The 18,486-nt window shown below is 45.0% G+C and overlaps 1 protein-coding gene across 1 annotated transcript in view; it reads right to left on the reverse strand.

The window, feature by feature from the left end:
• NCAPD3 (non-SMC condensin II complex subunit D3) overlaps window positions 1-18,486 on the reverse strand; it is a 40,907-nt gene that overhangs the window by 11,102 nt on the left and 11,319 nt on the right. Inside the window, exons 14-23 of the mRNA XM_059488261.1 lie at window positions 17,248-17,321; window positions 15,053-15,187; window positions 12,115-12,335; window positions 10,073-10,264; window positions 9,692-9,789; window positions 8,252-8,367; window positions 6,637-6,744; window positions 5,996-6,110; window positions 5,068-5,175; window positions 1,121-1,359 (exon numbers count right to left, since the gene is read on the reverse strand). Coding sequence (XP_059344244.1) covers window positions 1,121-1,359; window positions 5,068-5,175; window positions 5,996-6,110; window positions 6,637-6,744; window positions 8,252-8,367; window positions 9,692-9,789; window positions 10,073-10,264; window positions 12,115-12,335; window positions 15,053-15,187; window positions 17,248-17,321 — 1,406 coding nt within the window. The remainder of the gene's footprint in view (window positions 1-1,120; window positions 1,360-5,067; window positions 5,176-5,995; window positions 6,111-6,636; window positions 6,745-8,251; window positions 8,368-9,691; window positions 9,790-10,072; window positions 10,265-12,114; window positions 12,336-15,052; window positions 15,188-17,247; window positions 17,322-18,486) is intronic.

The following is an 18,486-nucleotide window of genomic DNA, read 5'->3' on the forward strand; positions in this document are numbered from 1 at the left end:
GAAACCAGCAGAAATCAACAACGTGAACCAGGAAAACTTAATGTGAACCTCCAAATTGTAGTGAGGTAAATGAACAAGATGTAAAGCTTCAGCCAGAGGCACATAAAATAAACCCCAAAACAACCCCAAGTATTCTGGAGGATGCTCTAAGCAGCATAAATGCCACAACAGCACATTGAGGTTTACCCCATGTATGAAGAATAAAGTAGAAAAATGAAAAATCTGCTCTCCCACCCCATGGCAGGTGTGCTCTTCAATACTGATTTTACACTGCACTCCTTTGCAAGCTACAGACTTAATTAAAAAAATGTACCTTTCACTTGGAACGGATTTCTACTCTGGAAAATTTCCACTGTGTCTCACCTGCAGGAGGCTGGTGAGCAGGATGAGGGTGTCTCCAATAGTTTGAGGGGTGTTCCAGCTATGTTTGCAAGCTACAGATTTAGTTCAAGGATGCACATTTCACTTAAATCAAATTGGATTTCTACTCAGGAAAACTTCCACATAATCTCACCTGCAGAAAGTTGGTGAGCAGGATAAGGCTGTCTTCTTCATTAGTTTGAGGGGTGTTGCAGATGTGTTTGCAAGCTACAGATTTAGTTCAAAGATGAAAATTTCACTTAGAACAGATTTCTATCCAGAAAATTTCCACTCTGTCTCACCTGCAGGAAGGTTGGTGAGCAGGATGAGAGTGTCTCCAATAGTTTGAGGGGTGCTGCAGCTATGCTTGCAAGCTACAGACTTAAATAAAAAATGCACATTTCACCTAAACCAAAACGGATTTCTACTCTGGAAAATTTCCACTGTGTCTCACCTGCAGGAGGTTGGTGAGCAGGATGAGAGTGTCTCCTTCATTAGCCAATAGTTTGAGGGGTACTACAGCTATGTTTGCAAGCTACAAACTTAATTCAGAGATGCACATTTCACCTAAATCAAAATGTATTTCTACTCTGGAAAATTTCCACTGTGTCTCACCCACAGGAGGTTGGTGAGCAGGATGAGGGTGTCTCCAATAGTTCGAGGGGTACTGCAGCTATGTTTGCAGGCTACAGACTTAATTCAAAGATGCACATTTCACTTAAAACAGATTTCTATCCGGAACACTTCCACACGATCTCACCTGCAGGAGGTTGGTGAGCAGGATGAGGGTCTGCCTGCGGATGAAGGGGTGCGGGTCGCGCAGGCACAGCGAGATGTTGGGGATGTACCTGTCCCCCAGCGAGGTGTAGCGCACGCACAGGTCGCACAGCACCAGCGCCGCGTTGTTGCGCACGGCCACGTCCGGCGACACCTCCAGCTCCCGCGCCAGCGCCGCGATGCACTTCTTGGCCAGCTCCTCGTGCTGCAGGCACAGCTTCCCTGCAAAACAGCACCGCTGGTGACACCTGCAACTTCAGGTTTTTGTGGTTTTCAGAGCCTGTGCTAACTCCTATTTAAGGCTTTGAAGGCCGTCAGTTTAGGTAATCCTGAGTTTCTTAGATAATGGTAAGGATTTGTAAGTTTTCGGTTTCTCTTTTTGCTGATTTACGACCGGAGATAGCTCAGGGACGCCACTTGTAAGTTTTCTGTGAGCTGTTTAGGTGGCCTGGAAATGCCCAGGGATGGCCTTGAAGAGCCCGGTGCTTCAAAGGACGAGGAGAGACTTCTGATCTTGTCTCGGTCTCGGTGTTTATTAATTGTTTATCTAAAAGATTTTCTTTCAGCCCGACAGAGGTCTGCATAGCAAGCCAGCCATGAGCACACTCCGCAAGCCCCTGGGCGGTCACTTATCTTTATACCCAAAGTTACGTATACAATATTTATAGTTTTTCCCCAATACCTTCTACCCTTATTAACCAGTGCACTTCTAGTAATAACCAATCCCAAAGTGCCACCATCACCACAGAAGATGGAGGCCAAGAAGAAGAAGAAGAAGAAGAGGACACGCCCCAATTCCTCCATCTTACTTCTTTAGACCCCCCTGTACCAAAGTCCTAAACCCTGTGTCTTACACTCTAATTAACTTATCCCTTCACCATTCACCCAGTGAATTCCTCCCAGTCCTCATACAGGTCTCGTCTCCTGTGTAGGATCAAAGCCCTGCCACCAGACACTTCTGGCAACATTCCAGGACTCCCGAGCCCCCCAAGGGTGGTCTCGGCCACTCTGCACCTCCATCCTGAGGTGCTGAGATCCCACAAGGATTATAGGGGAGACAGGAAGGAGGATGATGGATATGGTGGTTAAGATAGCAGTTGTAATGCTGGTTGGCCTGCTAGTGCATCATTAGGGTGCATGTCCCAGAATGCAAGGCAAGATGGATTCTGTTTGCCATCTGTATAGTTGTCTTCTGTTTAGTGGGCAGTTTTCCTTATCCTGGATGATAGTTTTTCTGTGAGTGTGTGGGTTAATAGGTAGAGGACTGAGGGGCAGATTGCTAGTGCAACCATTAGGGTGTCACAGACATCGCTTATGGAAAATCCTTTCCTTAGGATTTTTCCTCCTGAGAAGCTGAAAGGCCCCAGGAACAAAATGTAAACAATGATTGTCTGCTGCTGTGGAATGCAACAGGTGCATCTGGGATTGGTCTCATGTGGTTGTTTGTAATTAATGGCCAATCACAGTCAGCCGGCTCAGACAGCGAGCCGAGCCACAAACCTTTGTTATCATTCCTTTTTATTCTATTCTTAGCCAGCCTACTGATGAAACCTTTTTTTCTATTCTTTTAGTATAGTTTTAGTGTAATGTATGTCATAAAACAATAAATCAAGCCTTCTGAAGCATGGAGTCAGATCCTCGTCTCTTCCCTCATCCAAGAACCCTTGTGAACACCCTCACATTAGGGCATGGTCGTGGAATCCTATCAGCTCTTCTATGATAGGTGAGGAAGTGTCTTGCAAATTAAGTTGTGAGTGGTTGGCCATATTTAGGTAGAGATGAGCTGGGTTTTCACCTGCAATTTAGTCTTGACAAGGCTATGGAATTGTTTTATTAACATCTCTTTATGAGAAAGAAGCATCAGTGGTCTATGTGGTTGGCTTGAAACCAACATATGGGGGTTCAACAGTTCCAAGTGCTTCTTTTATTGGACTTGGATGAAGACAGGTTCTTTCCTTATCTCTTCCTGCTACAACCACTTGTAGCAGGCTCCAGGCCTGGAGGGAAGAGGCTTAAAGAAACTATGAATGACTTCATTAGCTGAAGCTGTAATTGGAGGATTAACCTCTGATATGTGAATAGACCAAACTTAAATCTGTCTGAAAACCTCATTGTGGCAGTTATATTTTCTGGAAAAATCCCTTGGCCCAGGTTTCTTCTCCTGGGAAGCTGAGAAGCCTCAGAGAAAAAGGAAAACAATTCTTATCTCATTTGCTTTTCCTGTGTTTTGCCCTTTTGGAATGTGGTTGGAGATTGTTTCATTGGTTTCATGTGAATTGTTTTGACTCAATGGCAAACGGGGCCAAGCTGTGTCAGGAGTCTGAAAAGACTAATGAGTTTTCATTATTATCTTTTTAGCTTTCTGTCTGTATCCTTTCTGTATTCTTTAATACAGTTTAGTATAGTATTCTTTAATATAATATAATATCATAAAATAATAAATTAGCCTTTTAAGAACATGGAGTCAGATTCATCATTCCTTCCTCCATCTGGGAACCCCACAAATACAAGACCTCATGACCACTGACCATGTTGTGTCTATCCTCTGTAACCCTGCCCAAGGTGTATCAATTAAAGCCCTTTAATAAATTCTCACTTTATTCCCTTAACTCTGTCTATCCTGTATCTCTAGGCAGCCACTCCAAGGCATCACCAGAGCAGCAGAGCTGGGATAAATTCTCCTTCCCAGCCAGCCCAGCTTGCTGCCTCCAAAACAAGCCAGGGAAGGGATCAGGAAGTAAACAAGGGAATAAACAAGAAACTCATGCTGGAACTTGATGAGCAATCTGCACGATCTCTCAGGGAGATGGTACTTCAAGTTCTTCCAAACTCCCCTTAGACCTATAGAGTGGCTCTCTATGCCAAATTCCCTCCTTCACAGCAAACTATTTCTGTGTACAGGGTATTATTCAAAGCAGCTAAAAAGAACAGCCCCAGCTGTCATAGGCATAGCAGGGAGACACCCACCTCTGAGAGCATCACTGAACCAACCTAAAATAAAATAGCCTGCAATAGTTCTAACATCACTTCTCCCTGTTCCCAAGCTCTGCACTAAATTATTAAACTTTCCAAAGCAATTAAGGGAAGAATAATGCTGCCTATCTGTAAAAGAAACTTGCTCCTAACCAAGGAAGTATTAAAACCCAGAACTTTCACTTGGTATTCCTCAGAATCCTGGGAATGCAGCCGGCCAGGCTTCTCTGAAAGCAGCATTTCCCTCACGTTGAAGAGAACAAGAATTTGAGTGCAGTCATTCTGCTCTAAGCTACATCAACAGCACCAATTTTTTTTCACCCTCTCTAGAAAACCTTACTGAAAGTGAGATGATCCTTCAGCACCCAACTCTGAGTACAAGGACAGCACAGCTCTGGGGGACAATGCTGATTATTGGTCACTATTAATGCATTAACCACCTGGAGGAGCAGAGCTGGCAGGGTTCTGATGGTTTGCCCAACTTGTTTCCATGGATATTTGCATTGCTGAAAGCTCTGAGCTGGGCTAATGCCAACAGAGCACTGGGGCTGTCACAACTGCCAGAGCTTTCTATGGAATTATTTAGGTTGGAGAAGACCTCTGGGATCATTGAGTCCAACCTGTGACTGATCCCAGAGCTCTGAGTGCCACATCAGGCCTTCCTTGGACCCCTCCAGGGATGGGGACTCCAAACCTCCCTGAGCAGCCCATTCCAATGTTTAACCACCCTTTCCATGGACAAATTCTTCCTCATGTCCAACCTGCCCTCCCCTGGCAGAGCTGGAGAACATTTCCTCTCCTCCTGTCCCTGTTCTCTGGTTCCTCCCTCCTGCCAGGGAGCTACAGAGTGACAAAGTCCCCCCTGAGCCTCCTTTTCTGCAGGATTTTGGGCAGAACTTCACCAGAAAGGCTGAGATACACCAAGGCCCACTTTTAGGGCAGGATGATGGCACTTACCCAAAGTGATGAGAGCGTGAGCCCTGACCACGGGAGGCATGGCTGAGCCCCTGAACTGGGACAGTGGCTGGGAGCTGGGCATCTCCTCACTGTCTGTGCAAGCTGACACTGGAAAAGAGCAGGGCAGGGATGCAAACAGGGCCTGGCACACAGGGGTGACTGCAAATGCAAAGCTAAATGTCACAGACACATTTTATGAAAAATCCTTTTGTTATGATTTTTTCTCCTTAGAAGCTGAGAGGCTTCAGGAACAAAATGCAAACAATGGTTATCTGCTGCTGGGGAATGCAACAGGTGCATCTGGGATTGGTCTCATGGGGTTGTTTCTAATTAATGGCCAATCACAGCCCAGCTGGCTCAGACGCTCTGGTCAGTCACAAGATTTTATTATCATTCCCTTCCTTTCCTTTCCAGCCTTGTGATGAAATCCTTTCTTCTAGTCTTTTAGTATATATAATATATATTAATATATATTAATATATAATATTTAATATATATATTATAGATTAATCTATTATATAATATATATATTAATATATTTAATATTATATAGTCTTTTAGTATAGTTTTAATATTATATATATTATGATATATAATAATAAAATAGATATCATATACAATAAAATATATATTATAACATATATAATATATATAATAATATAATGATATATATTATATAATATATATATCATATAATAATAAATATATATGATAAAATAATAAATCAGCCTTCTGAAACATGGAGTCCAGATTCTCATCTCTTCCCTCATCCTGAGACCCCTGTGGACACCAGCACAGGGGGGTCTCCAGGAAGAAATCTAGGAAATATGTGTATTTCCAGCAGCTCTGATGGAGAACACAGAGATTACAGCATAAATTTGTGGCTTCAAACTGCACCACTAAAGGCAGAGGGAGGAGAGTGGCTCACGTTGGTCCTCGCTGCCAGAAGAGGCCAGGATGGACTGGACCACCAGGAAGATGTGTTTGTCCACCTTGGCTGGGCACAGCTGGGCAGCCTCTCCCAGCAGGAAGAGGTGTCTGACCTGCAGAGAGAAAGCAGCACTGCAGTCAAAAGGCTGAGCTGCAGATGAAGCCAGCAGGAGTCGGTTCTTCTCCAAAAAAAACAACTCAAAATTCCCTCAGTGCTTTCAAGGCAGTGGCTGGAGAACAGAAGGGGAGCTTTGGAACAGAAATCCTGGGTGGGTGTGTTTAATATGCTCCAACAGCCCCCAGCACATCTAATGAGACTGAAATACTCCTCAAAGCATTCCATGCAGCTCTCCCAAACAGCTCATCTCAGAAGTTTGAGTGCAAAAGCAAGGAAATAAAAACCACGTCATCTATTAAAAATACATGGGGTGCCATATCCTTAAAGCAACTGCTGGTGTGTAAAACTGCTGTGGGCTCCCAGGCCCTTAAATACAAGATTTCATCACACACACAGGCCCTGCACATTGCTATGATCCCAGCTCTTGGCTTGGATTTCGAGGAACGCCAGCTCCAGGCACACCTCCACCCTTTAAATAACCCTTGAAGGGGAATATTTAAAATAATAATCCCCAAACTTACCAAGAGATCTTCCTGCAGCTGCCCTGCTCCATCCTCCTTGAGGACTATGTTGGAGATGTAGCTCTCACAGGTGGATACCAAATCTCCACACACCTGGTTGAGCAGCTCCTGTTCAGTAATTAAACACAATTAATTCAACGCTTTATTAATTAAACAAAAGGTAGCTGTAATATCTGTCCACACACGAATCCCTAATATCAAAGCCTTTATGTGCTTTTAATAATCTGGGTCCCATTAAAATCAATCTGACAGTGCCTCAGAGCTTTAAAATTCTCCCTGCACATCAAAGGATGTGTGCAAGTGTCAAAACACCTTGGAAAATGTGGCTTTTAATGATCCACAGGCCCAAGTTTACTTCATTATAGAAATCACACAGACTTAAACAAAAAGGATTTAGGCGACTGTTTCATGTGCACCCAACACATTGCAGGTGTCTGTGGCAATTTTTAGATGTTGCTTGAAAAAAGCAGCTCCATTAACCAAGAAAACATGATGTGAATTCCAAAGAGTGGAGGGGAAACACATGAGAAGTAGATTATCTACTACACTGTGGTGAATATAAAGCATAATTTCTGGTTTTCCACCATCTAAAAGTGGTAATTTTAATAACCAAATACATATATAAATGGTAACTGTTACATTTAGTGAAGTGACCAACTACAGGAACACCTTCATTTCATTTTAAGCCAACACTCTGTGGTGGCTGTACCTACAGGGGAGGATTTTCTGACTGTCAATTAAAAAACCCAAAAACCATCACCCAACCCTGGCTGCTGAAGCACAGAGGGCTCAGTTCTGCCCATTATTCACTAAACTTGATTGGGATGCTTATTATAAAAGAGCTGCCATCTAAACTGAAATTTCAATTGAAAGAGCTACCATCTAAACTGAAATTTCAATTAAAAGAGCTACCATCTAAACTGAAATTTCTGCCCATTATCTTCTAAACTTGACTGGGATGCTTATTATAAAAGAGGTGCCATCTACACTGAAAGAGAAATATAAAACAGACACAAAGAGAAATCATCAGGGACAAAGACCTGCATCAATTTTGGCTTCTTTGCAATTGTGTCCAGGCTGAGATTTTTATTTTACCAACAAAATATGGCCTAACTTCCCACTATGGGAGCAGAACAGAGCCATGGCATAAAACAAATGGAGGCAGAAAGAAATTATGAGCAAGTTATTAACTCCCTGTTTGGTCTCCAGGAAGAGATCTAGGAAATATGTGCATTTCCAGCAGCTCTGATGGAGAACACAGAGATTACAGCATAAATCTGTGGGTTCAAACTGCACCAAGCACAGCAACAGGTTTCCTTTAGGAAATTTCCTTTAGGAATTCTGTGAACTTGGACAGAAGGCAAATGCAAGGTATTTCAGAGGTGTGGGGAGGAATAGATTTGAAGGCAGAAGATTTCTCACAAGCCAGGCTTAGCCCCAGGATGTTCTCCAGCTCAAGTGCAGCAAAGAGGCAGAGCTGAGCAGAGCAGGCTCGAGCTGCTGGAATCAGAGCCCCTTTTTTAGAACTCATCATCCATCCCACAGCCTGCAGACAGCAGCAGACACCCCCTGAGTGGGGAACAGGCTATTTTAAGAGGAGTATTTTAAGTCCCACCTGTGCCTCCTCTGGTGCAGCTGCAGAGGCCTGGCAGAGCTTCTGCAGGGTCTCCACGGCTGGGCTGATCACCTCCAGGGGACACCGAGACTCCTTCAGCCAGCTCTGGATGCTCCCTGGAGATGACATCACACATAAAAACAGCATTTTCTAAGCTGTTCAAGTGTTTGTGAAGGCACAAAACTGTTGGGACTCAGTCCATCCCTCTGGGTGTCCAGAGTTGCCAGGACCCTGCCAGGGGGCTCAGAGACCCTGGCACACAGCCCAGAGCACCTGTGGGTTTGATTATGACCCCTGGAGCAAATTACCAGCTTTGTATGAAGACCTGAAAGCCAGAGAAGTTTAAGCAGTGTAATAATAGATTTATCACTGGGTGAAAAGGTAGATTTTGGGGTTTTTAGAATAGGGGTTTTTGGGGACAAGATGGAGAGACTTGGGCGTGTCCAGCCTTTCTTCTTCTTCTCTACCTCCATCTTCTGCTGTGATGTTGGCACTTTGGGATTGGTTCAGAATACAAATTCACTGTCTAACATAGGTGATAGGTATTGGGAATTAATTGTAAATATGTTATACATAGTTTGTAGTGTAAAAAGACAACACAACCCCGGGGGTGGTCAGAGTGCCTCAGGCTGTCCTGGTGAGCTGACCTTGGCTGGACACTCTCAGGTTTTGGTTGTTCATTGCTGCCCCGAGATGTGCAGGGTGTCTCTGCTTCAGCCCATGCAGCTGAAGAACAAGTCTGGACTCTTCACTTTTCGGTCTTGAGGTTGTTTATTAATTCTTATCTATAAAATTTTCTTTCTGCCCAGCTGAGATCTGCTCAGCAGGGCAGCCACAGGCACTCTGTGTTGTCCTTTTATACTACAAACTACGTATAACATATTTACACTTAATTCCCAATACCTATCACCTGTGTTAGACAGTGCACTTCTACTCTAAACCAATCCCAAAGTGCCAACATCACTGCAGGAAATGGAGAACAAGAAGAAGAAGAAGAAAGGCTGGACATGCCCAGGTTCCTCCATCTTGTCCCCATAACCCCCATACCAAAAATCCTAAAATCTACATTTTCACCCTGTGATCATTTTGTTATTACACCATACAAACCTGTGTGACTTCCATGTCCTCATACAAAGCTGGTAACTTGCTCCAGGGGTCAAAATGAAATCCCCAGGTGCTCTGGGCTGCGTGCCAGGGGGCTCAGAGATCCCAGCGGGGTCCTCAGCAACTCTGGACACCCAGAGGGATGCACTGAGTTCTGACAGGACAGGAGGAAAATTTTTATAGATAAGATATAATAAACAACTCTGGGACTGAAAACTGAAGAACTCTAACTCATTCTTCGAACACACGGGCTGAGACAGAGACTGTTCACACATCTCAGGGCTGCAATTAACAGCAGAACTCCCAAAATCTCTGCAGGTGCTCAGGACCACTCACCCCTCAGCCCCTCACAGCTGCTCCTGGGGAGGTGCTTTGCCACGTGCCCAATGACACACAGGACGTGTCCCACGGTGCCACCGCTCGTGTCCTGCTGCCTGCAAAACCAACAGCGAGCTCTGAGCCACGCCACGAGAGCACAGCTGAGCAACCCTCTCTCCTCTGGGACATGCATTATTGAGGCAGGCCTGTCAAAGGCAATGAAAACTCAGAGGGCTTGAGGAAAGAGTTGGTTACTGCATGGATCTCAAAGCCTTTGCTGGATTTCCAGCTGCAGAAGTGACAGTTTGAAGGAAAAACTGGGATTTAAGCAGCTACAAGGCAATCTGTGGAAGGGCACTGAGGGCTCCTGGCAGAATGGAGCTCAAAGCACACGCTGACCTGCTGATGCTGTCCCAGGATTCAATGATCTTGGAGTAATCCAGCTTGGGGGAAGAGCCAGCCACCTTGGCAAGCAGCATCCAAGCTGCCCTGGAATGCTCTGTCTCCACGTGAGACATGACATTATTGACAAAAGTGGAGGTGAACTTCTTCTGCTTGGACCACATGAGGAAGGCTTTGCTCAGGTAACGGCTGCAGGGAGGAAAGGAAAGTTTAGGGAGGAATAAATAAAACAGTAAAATCCAACACAACAAAGCTGCTATTGCCTGGCATTGCCACAATTCACACTGAAAATTTCCACATAACACATATTTTCACTACAGAGCTGGCATCCCTACATGGATGTTGGGGCAGTAACACAGAAGGTCCAACTGGTCCCATGACACATCAGGAAATGATAATTTCAGCAATTTGTAACCAAGAATTTCCAGCAGCTGTTGTTTAATACCCAGAATCATAATGATGCCTCAGGTTTACCTTTTCTATTTTTCACATTCTGTGCTGCTTCAGTGTGTGGGTCTGGGTTCACATCAGGGGATGCTGAGCTCTGTGCACAGAGCAGGGAGACAAAACAATTCCTGCTCCAGCTGGGCACCAAGGACAATCATACAAATCTCATGCCCAAGAACATGAGCAATGGTGAATTTAAGAGAGAAAAACAAGCAGGGTGGGACTGCCTGGGCTAAAGCTGGAATGGGACAATGAACTGCAAGGTGCAAATGGAGCAGAACTGATCCCAGGGAGAGACCCCGGGAGCGCTCGTGCATTTTGGGGCCATTTTGGTTCATCTTGGGTTCATTTTGGGACCATTTTGGTTCATCTTGGGTGCAGCCCTGGCTGGGCTCTTGTGCTGCCCAAGGTGGATCCATTGAGGCCTCTTAATAAATCCCTGCTTTATTCTTTAACTCTGTCCAGTCTCTGTTTCACTTCAGCCTTCACAAGTCATCAATAGAATGCCCTTAATTGGAAAGGACCTTGAAGATCATCTCATTCCACCCCCTGCCATGGATAAGGGCACCTTTCCCTAGCCTGGGGTGCTCAGAGCCCCATCCAGCCTGGCCCTGAGCACTGCCAGGGATGGAGGCACAGCAGAGTCATGTCAGGCATCACAGCCTGCTCGTTTTCCTGCACAACCCTCATTATCTACTCCACACTGGCAGAGCTGTGAGATTTCTCAAGCTGCAAGGTCCTGCAGGGTCAGGAGGAAGAAGCTGCCAGGAATGTGCAAACCCTGTTAGAAAATGGCCCAAATTAGAACAGTGACAGTTCCCCACACTGGCACGGCAGCACCACCAGTGCCTCAGCTGCTATTTCTGAGCTATTATGCCCTGTTGACTAATAAACATACAGCTGTCTTTAATCAATGTTGTGTCCTTGTCATGCTGTGTGTCATCCCATTTCTCCCTCTCCTTCCCACGGCAGGCAGGATAATTCGATTTGTCACAAGACAAGTAACATATTGTACATAAGAATTAATACAAGGTGATGTTCTTGCTTTATATATCATCTCTCACTTCTGTCAGAGGAACACCTCCATCTGACTTAAATATTCATGTGCTATCAGTGCATCCAGCATGGGATGGAACAGTGAGCATTTCAGTCCAGGGAGAGAGCACAGGTAACAGGAGCAGCAGGTGGAAACACCTGACACATAAGCTGAACTTTTCTTGTCCATGCTCAACAGCCCTGTCCTGGGAGCTGGCAGGGCAACACAAGCACCTCCATGTGGTGGTTTCCATCCCCAGAATGATACTGAGGGTTCCAAGCAGGGAATTTGAGCAGTTTCAAAGAAAAATTTGGTTTCTTGTTATTGCACAGCAGACAGCACGTGCATTTTAACAGCGTGTGTGTGTGAGCCTGTGGTACCTCACAGGGAATGAGAACACAAACTCAGACTCTTATCTTAGTCCTCAGTCAATAGGTAATTTCCTTCTGTAAAGGAAAAATTGTGTATTCTAATGGGATTAAAAATAGAAAAACTCCCAAACTTCTGGGTTTTATCCCTGAATATTAACATAGGTAGGGGAGGGAAATGCTTTTACCTGAGCTCCTGGCTTTCTGAAGACAACAGGGAGAGCAGATCCCACGCCAGCTCCTGCTTCTCATCACCACTCCTGGATTTATGGTAAGGTTTAATGTGCTGCAGCAGGAGCTGATCAAGGCAATCCAAGGCCTTTTCTTGGACAGAGCTTTCTGCATCCATCACCACAGGCACCACTCCGTTCAACCAGGCCTTCTGCACCAGGACATTGCTGTGCTGGGACTGAGAGAAACAAATTTCTAAATCATTATGGGACCCCAAATGCATGGTTAAGAGCAGCAAAGGCCTCCAGGCTCAGCTACAAACTTTGAAACTTGAATTTTAATCAAGCCCAGCAGTGTGGCAGCAGGTGGGACAGGGAAACTCAGCATCACAAGGTCTTTAATCATCTCTATGATAAATACCTGGTGTTTCTGCTAAAGAACTGCAACACTTTGTTTTGAGACTCTATAAAGAATTATAACAGGTTTGCAATAAGGCTGTACAGCAGATGATTTAGCACTAAAAAAAAAGAGCTTTGCTTAATATAAACCCTGTGCTCCAAGCCTGAGTTACAAACCCCCTGTGAATAAATAGAAAAGAAAGAAAAATATAGCATTGCTATCATCCACACATTACATCTGAAAGTGATTCAGGGTTTTTTTTAACTTGAGAAGGCCAGCAACATAAACATTTTCTTCATGACACATAAATCAACAGCCAGAAAAATCAGTGTTTCCAACAGTTGGAAGCACTCTGCATAAATCACAAGTAGGTATCAGAGTGAGTGAGTCATGACTTCCGAGTCAAAAGGTAATGAAAAGAATTAGAGCAGCCTAAAATGCAGCTCCCGGAGTGAATAACTGATTGGTGAGGTCCCTCCTGCTCTCCCCCCTCCCAGGTGTGGCAGAATTCTCATTCCCCTTGATGCCTTAGGATTTCAGCTTTTCTATTTTTCAAATCCCATGCTGCTTTAGAGTATAACTCTCAACTCCATACAGAGCATCACCTCCTGTTCACTCACACAGAACAATCCCTCCAGGGCTCTAACTCAGGGACACCTCACTGTCTCAGGGCCCAAAAAGTACAAACAAAAATTGGGGGAGGAGCAAACTGGGGGTAAATTACTTCATTAGCTGAAGGTGTAATTGGAGAATTAACCCCTGATGTGTAAATGGATCAAACTTATAAAAGTAAATGGACCAAACTTATTATTGGAATCAAGGGGCGACTCCTGTAAGAAATGATGAAGAGAAGTCCATTGATATCAGAAGGCTAATTAATCATACTTTATACTTTATTATACTATATTATTATTAATTATACTTTATTACACTATATTATTCTATACTATATTGCACTATATTACATCTAAACCGAATCTGAACAAAGCACTCAGCTGCCTAGAATCTCACACTTGGCCCTGACAGGCCAAGGAAACAAAACCCCATCACTCTGGGTAAACAATCTCCAAACTGCTTTCTACTTTTGCACAAACAAATTAAATAAGAATTGTTTTGATCATTCTTTTCCCTGCTTCTCTCAGGCTCAGAGAATGTGAATCCCACAACTTTTAACTGTGTGAAAAACTCGTGACCATTGTCCAGCTTGGGTATAGCCTCTGGGAGGCTTTGACTGCCCAAGGTGCAGCTATTGAAAGTCTTTAATTATCCTGGATTGTCAAGCAAATTGTATTCTATTTTACTTTATTTATTTATTCTATTTTATTTTATTCTATTCTGTTATTCTATTGTATTCTAAATAGAATTGTGTTCTATTTGCCGTTTGTACGGCAGCTGTCTTCTGTTCAGTGGGCAGTTTTCCTTATCTCTTCCACACACACTCCTCCCTCTGGGGGACATCTGCTGATAAGAGGCCATTGAATGTCAGTACATGGCTGATAAGATCTACAGCATCACATTGGGAGATGTGAGCCCAGAGGGAGGAGCCAAGCATTCCTACGCGGATATAATCTGGAGATTTCAAACATTCCTACCCGGATATAATCTGAGATTCTGGAACACCAGCCAAGCATTCCTGCCTGGATATAATCTGAGATTCTGGAACACCAGCCAAGCATTCCTGCCTGGATATAATCTGGAGATTCTGGAACACCAGCACGGCTTCTCCACTGGATTCCCCAGAGGAACAGCAGCTGCCTCTGCCCCTGGATCTTCAGGGGAGGAAGAGACTGCACCTTTCTCCAGGATCCCTGCTCCAGCAGAACCAGCCCTGACACTGCAGGAGGGCTGAGCCACAATTCCCATGGGACTGCTGCCAACAGCCTGACCCACAGGGTGTCAGGTTGGGTTCTGACTCTGGCAGTGTTGTTCTAATTTACTGCATTGTTTATTTTATCCTTTTATTTTCCTCCCTATAAAGAACTGTTATTTCCTGCTCACGTATTTTTTGCCTGAGAGCCCCTTAATTTCAAATTTATAAAATTCGGAGAGAGGGAGTTCACATTTCTTCCATTTCAGGGGAGGCTCCTGCCTTCCTTAGCAGGCACCTGTCTTTCCAAACCAAGACATAATATAAATACCCATTTAACTGTAGTGGGATAGAATATAAGAAAATAAAGTTAGTGTAGAAAGCAATCTTACCCCTAAGGAGTTGCAGCTGGGTTAATTATCAAAGATTAGGAACAGGCCTGACTTTAACAGTAACTAATGAGAAGAAGAGTGCTATAAAAGAGTGGGTTGGTTGAGAAGGGAACTGGAGTCAGTTGGCTGCTTTGTGAAGAAGAAAAAGTCAGTGCTCTGAGGAGCTGCCCATGAGAAAGACCAGGAAGGTGTGAAACCTTTGTGATAAGGAGACAACAGTATGGAACCCAATAATATGAGGAACTGCCCACAAGAAACACCAAGAATATATGAAACTTTTGTGATAAGTAGACAACAGCATGGCACCCCTGCAGTAAGATGACAACATTTAATCGTGTTCCCCTTGCCCAGGCTCACCAGGAGCAGCTCAGTGATGGAGTGCAGCGCCTGCTTCCGCACGGACACGGCGGGGTCCCGGCAGCGCTCCCGCAGCACACCCAGCTCCTCGGCCGTGCAGGGCACCATGCCCTGCCTTAGGAGGCTCACAAACACCTGCCAGGCAAACAGCAGCACTGAGATGCGTTACGGTGTGGTGTGATGTCAGTTTTCCCAGTCCTTTCCCCTCCTTGATCCCTGCCCCACACTGTCTGTCAGTCCTGGAATTGCAGAAGAGCCTTGAGTGATTGGCAGATCCAAAGGATGCCCTCTACCCCTGGGGGACATTAGGCCATCCAGGTGTCCTTTGTCCCTTTGTCCCTCCCCTCCTGTCCCTGCTTGGTGGCTCCCTGCCCCTTCCCTGCCCCTCTCCTGGGGTTCAAAGGAGCAGCAACCACGGGCTCAGGGAGTTCTGTTGGAGCTGGTGCTGCATTCAGAGGCCTGTGGGCCAGAATAAAGCTCTGCATCCAAACCCTCCATCAGAACTGACTCCTTTCCTTCACCATCGCCTTAAAGCTTCTCTGGCAGAGGGAAACCTGAGGAGCAGCCCCTGTTATGGGGGAAGCTCCATCCCAGCACCACCAGAGCTCCTGAAGGCCTGGACTTGTCCCCACGGGCCCAACTGCAGCACCCAGCCAGCCCAAAGTGTCTGTGGGGTGAAAAACCACACACCCAGCCAGCCAAAAGTGTCTGTGGGGTGAACACACCACTGTTGTCCCCTTTTGGTCAAGCAGCAAGGGCCAGACAAGCCCAGGTACGTCCCATCTGGCTATATTGGTATTTAATTCCAATAGAGCTGCATTTCAAAGCTCCCACGAAGGGTTCCCATCTACATTTACAGCTGCAAGATGTTTGGTTGGGTTTTGGAGCAGAGCTCAATAAAAAGGGGTTTGAGTTCCATTCTGGTGTTGCCATTTGCATTGATAATCACAAACTGCATGGGCTTTACTTGTGGAACTTTCTCGGGGGCAGCTTAAAAACAGGTGGTCAAAAAAACCCCTTGTCCTTCCCCAATGCTTTGCAGCCTTCAAAATCTTTTCATTAATTATGATAGGAACATCTTAACCAGATAGAATTACTGAATGCAACAGGCATCTCATTGCACTTGCCTTGATATTTGGAACAATTTTAAGGAGGGTAATTGGGACTCCAAACCCAACTGATCCTACCTAGACCCCAGCTGTCCTGTTTAGGCTAGAAGTTGTTATTTCACAAGAATGCAGTCACCATGAACTTCTTTCTTTGTCCCCAAATCCCATCCCATTTTGGACCCACCATTTAGGTTCAGCTGGGCTGGGCACACCAGGCGCACTGGGTGGCAAAGCAGAAATACAATTTACCCCCCACCAACGGCAGCCAGAGATTCATCACACCCAGAGTGAAGCACATTAACAATTCATGAGTGCTGGGCACAGCCAGAGATGGAAAATGAATCACAAAACATCATTCCAGTCATTGCTGCTCTGGAACAGCAGCTGGAGAGGGAGGGTGTCACAATTTCCCCTTGAAAGTAACGTGCCTCTCGTATGAGCCACTGTTCTTACTTCATAATAAGCAAGAGGGATTTATTTTTATTCTTAATCAGAAAGCATTAAAACATGAATTGCAAAGCCCTGACTGGGAAGCTCAAATCAGTGTGTGAATTGAGGGGGAAGAGCTGGGGTGAAGAGGACTAACAGAGGAAGGCAGTCAGCAGCAGACACCTCTTTTTTAAAACAAGGAAATTTCCATTGAAGCATCTCTCTTTAAAAGCTAATGACTTCATTAAAGAAATGAGCAGCAAGGAAAGCAGCACAGAGCTCAGAAAGAGGCTGGATATAACCTAATCCCTTGGCTAACAAGGTCAAAACAAACTAAGCAGCTAATATGCTTCAGTTTATGAGGAAGTCTCTTAATTGAAATGCCTATTGACATTTGACAAGAGCCTCTCCTCGCAAATGACGGAATAACAGAATGCCAGCAAGGGTACTAGAGAAATTTCCATCATTATGCCTGCGTTATTTACTTATCAGGAGCTAGTAAACAAGATCCTAAATGCCTCTAAGGCACTCTGCAGGGAGAGCAGGAAGCTACAAGTGGGCAAAGTGACAGAGTTCGCAGCAAAGCTGTGGCCTAATTAATTATTAACAATTTTGGGTAATCACTGGGAGCAGGGAAGGATGCAAACCTCACCCTACCTGCAGGGCAGATTTCCTCACGTTGGTTTTCTCATCTCCAGCTCTCATCCTCAGCATGGCCATGACTTCTTTTCCTATCCAAAATGAAGATAAAATGGAATTACCCCCACGAACAGCATTAGTTGGAACAACACAACCCCAGGATGGTTTGGTTGGAAGGGACCTTAAATCTCATCTTGTTCCACTCCTGCCATGGACAGGGACCTTCCACTGTCCCAGATGCTCAGAGCCCCATCCAGCCTGGCCTTGGGCACTGCCAGGGATCCAGGGGCAGCCCCAGCTGCTCTGGGCACCCTGTGCCAGTGGCTCACCACCCTTAAGCAGCACAAACTCAGTAAAACAGCAAAAACAATCCCCCAAAACTTTCACAAGGACTGGACAATTAAAACCACCCAAAAAAATCCAGAATGAGGCATAAGCCAGAAGAAAAAACAAACCCAAACCATTTCCCCGCTTCGCTCACTTGAAAACTCATCTTAATATATCACAAAAGAAAATGATGGAACAAATTACTTGAGAGACATACAGCAAAAAAAGAAAAAAGGTGAATCTGCAATTTCTGACCTTTTCATTTGTCTACACAAAAGATGTGAGGCTACCTTCAGAGCTCAGCAGATGGGTCAGGCACAGTCTGTGGCTCAGGTGACCCTGGTACCTGTGGGAAGAGCTCCCTGGGCAGAGCTCAGACAAAAGGAGCCAGCACAGAGCCAGGGGAGGCTCTGCAGAGCTCTCAACACCCACAACCTCCTGGGAGTTCTGCCTCAGAGCTGCACACAGCACCAATGTATGAACTGCTGAGTGCTACAGAGGGAAAATGACTCCGTTTGTGAACTCCTTGAGGCTGCAGAATTGAACCAGCAGCTGCAAAGCACCTCCTCAGAGTCTGCAAGGAAGCCAGAACACATCTCTCTTCCCTGGGTGTCACGTTAGGGCTCAAATTTCACCCTGTACAGCCATATTCATACTTATTTCTGCATGTTGGCAAGGAAAAATACATCATCGAGGCAAGAAGTTATTAAATGGCACACAACTGAATTCACAGATCAATTATTTCTCACATTTTGAATCACTAGGCTATTAACTGGCCATAAGGACTTCAAGCATTTTATCATGGCTTTTAAGGTTTTTATTTATTGCTGTTTGTCAGATTTCCCAAAGATATGCCAAATTTGGAGATCTGTTACTTAGAGATTCACATGGACATCCATCCTGTTGCCATTAAAAACAGGATTAGTCACA

Source organism: Ammospiza nelsoni, chromosome 24 (genome assembly GCF_027579445.1).
Source record: "Ammospiza nelsoni isolate bAmmNel1 chromosome 24, bAmmNel1.pri, whole genome shotgun sequence".
NCBI lineage: Eukaryota > Metazoa > Chordata > Aves > Passeriformes > Passerellidae > Ammospiza > Ammospiza nelsoni.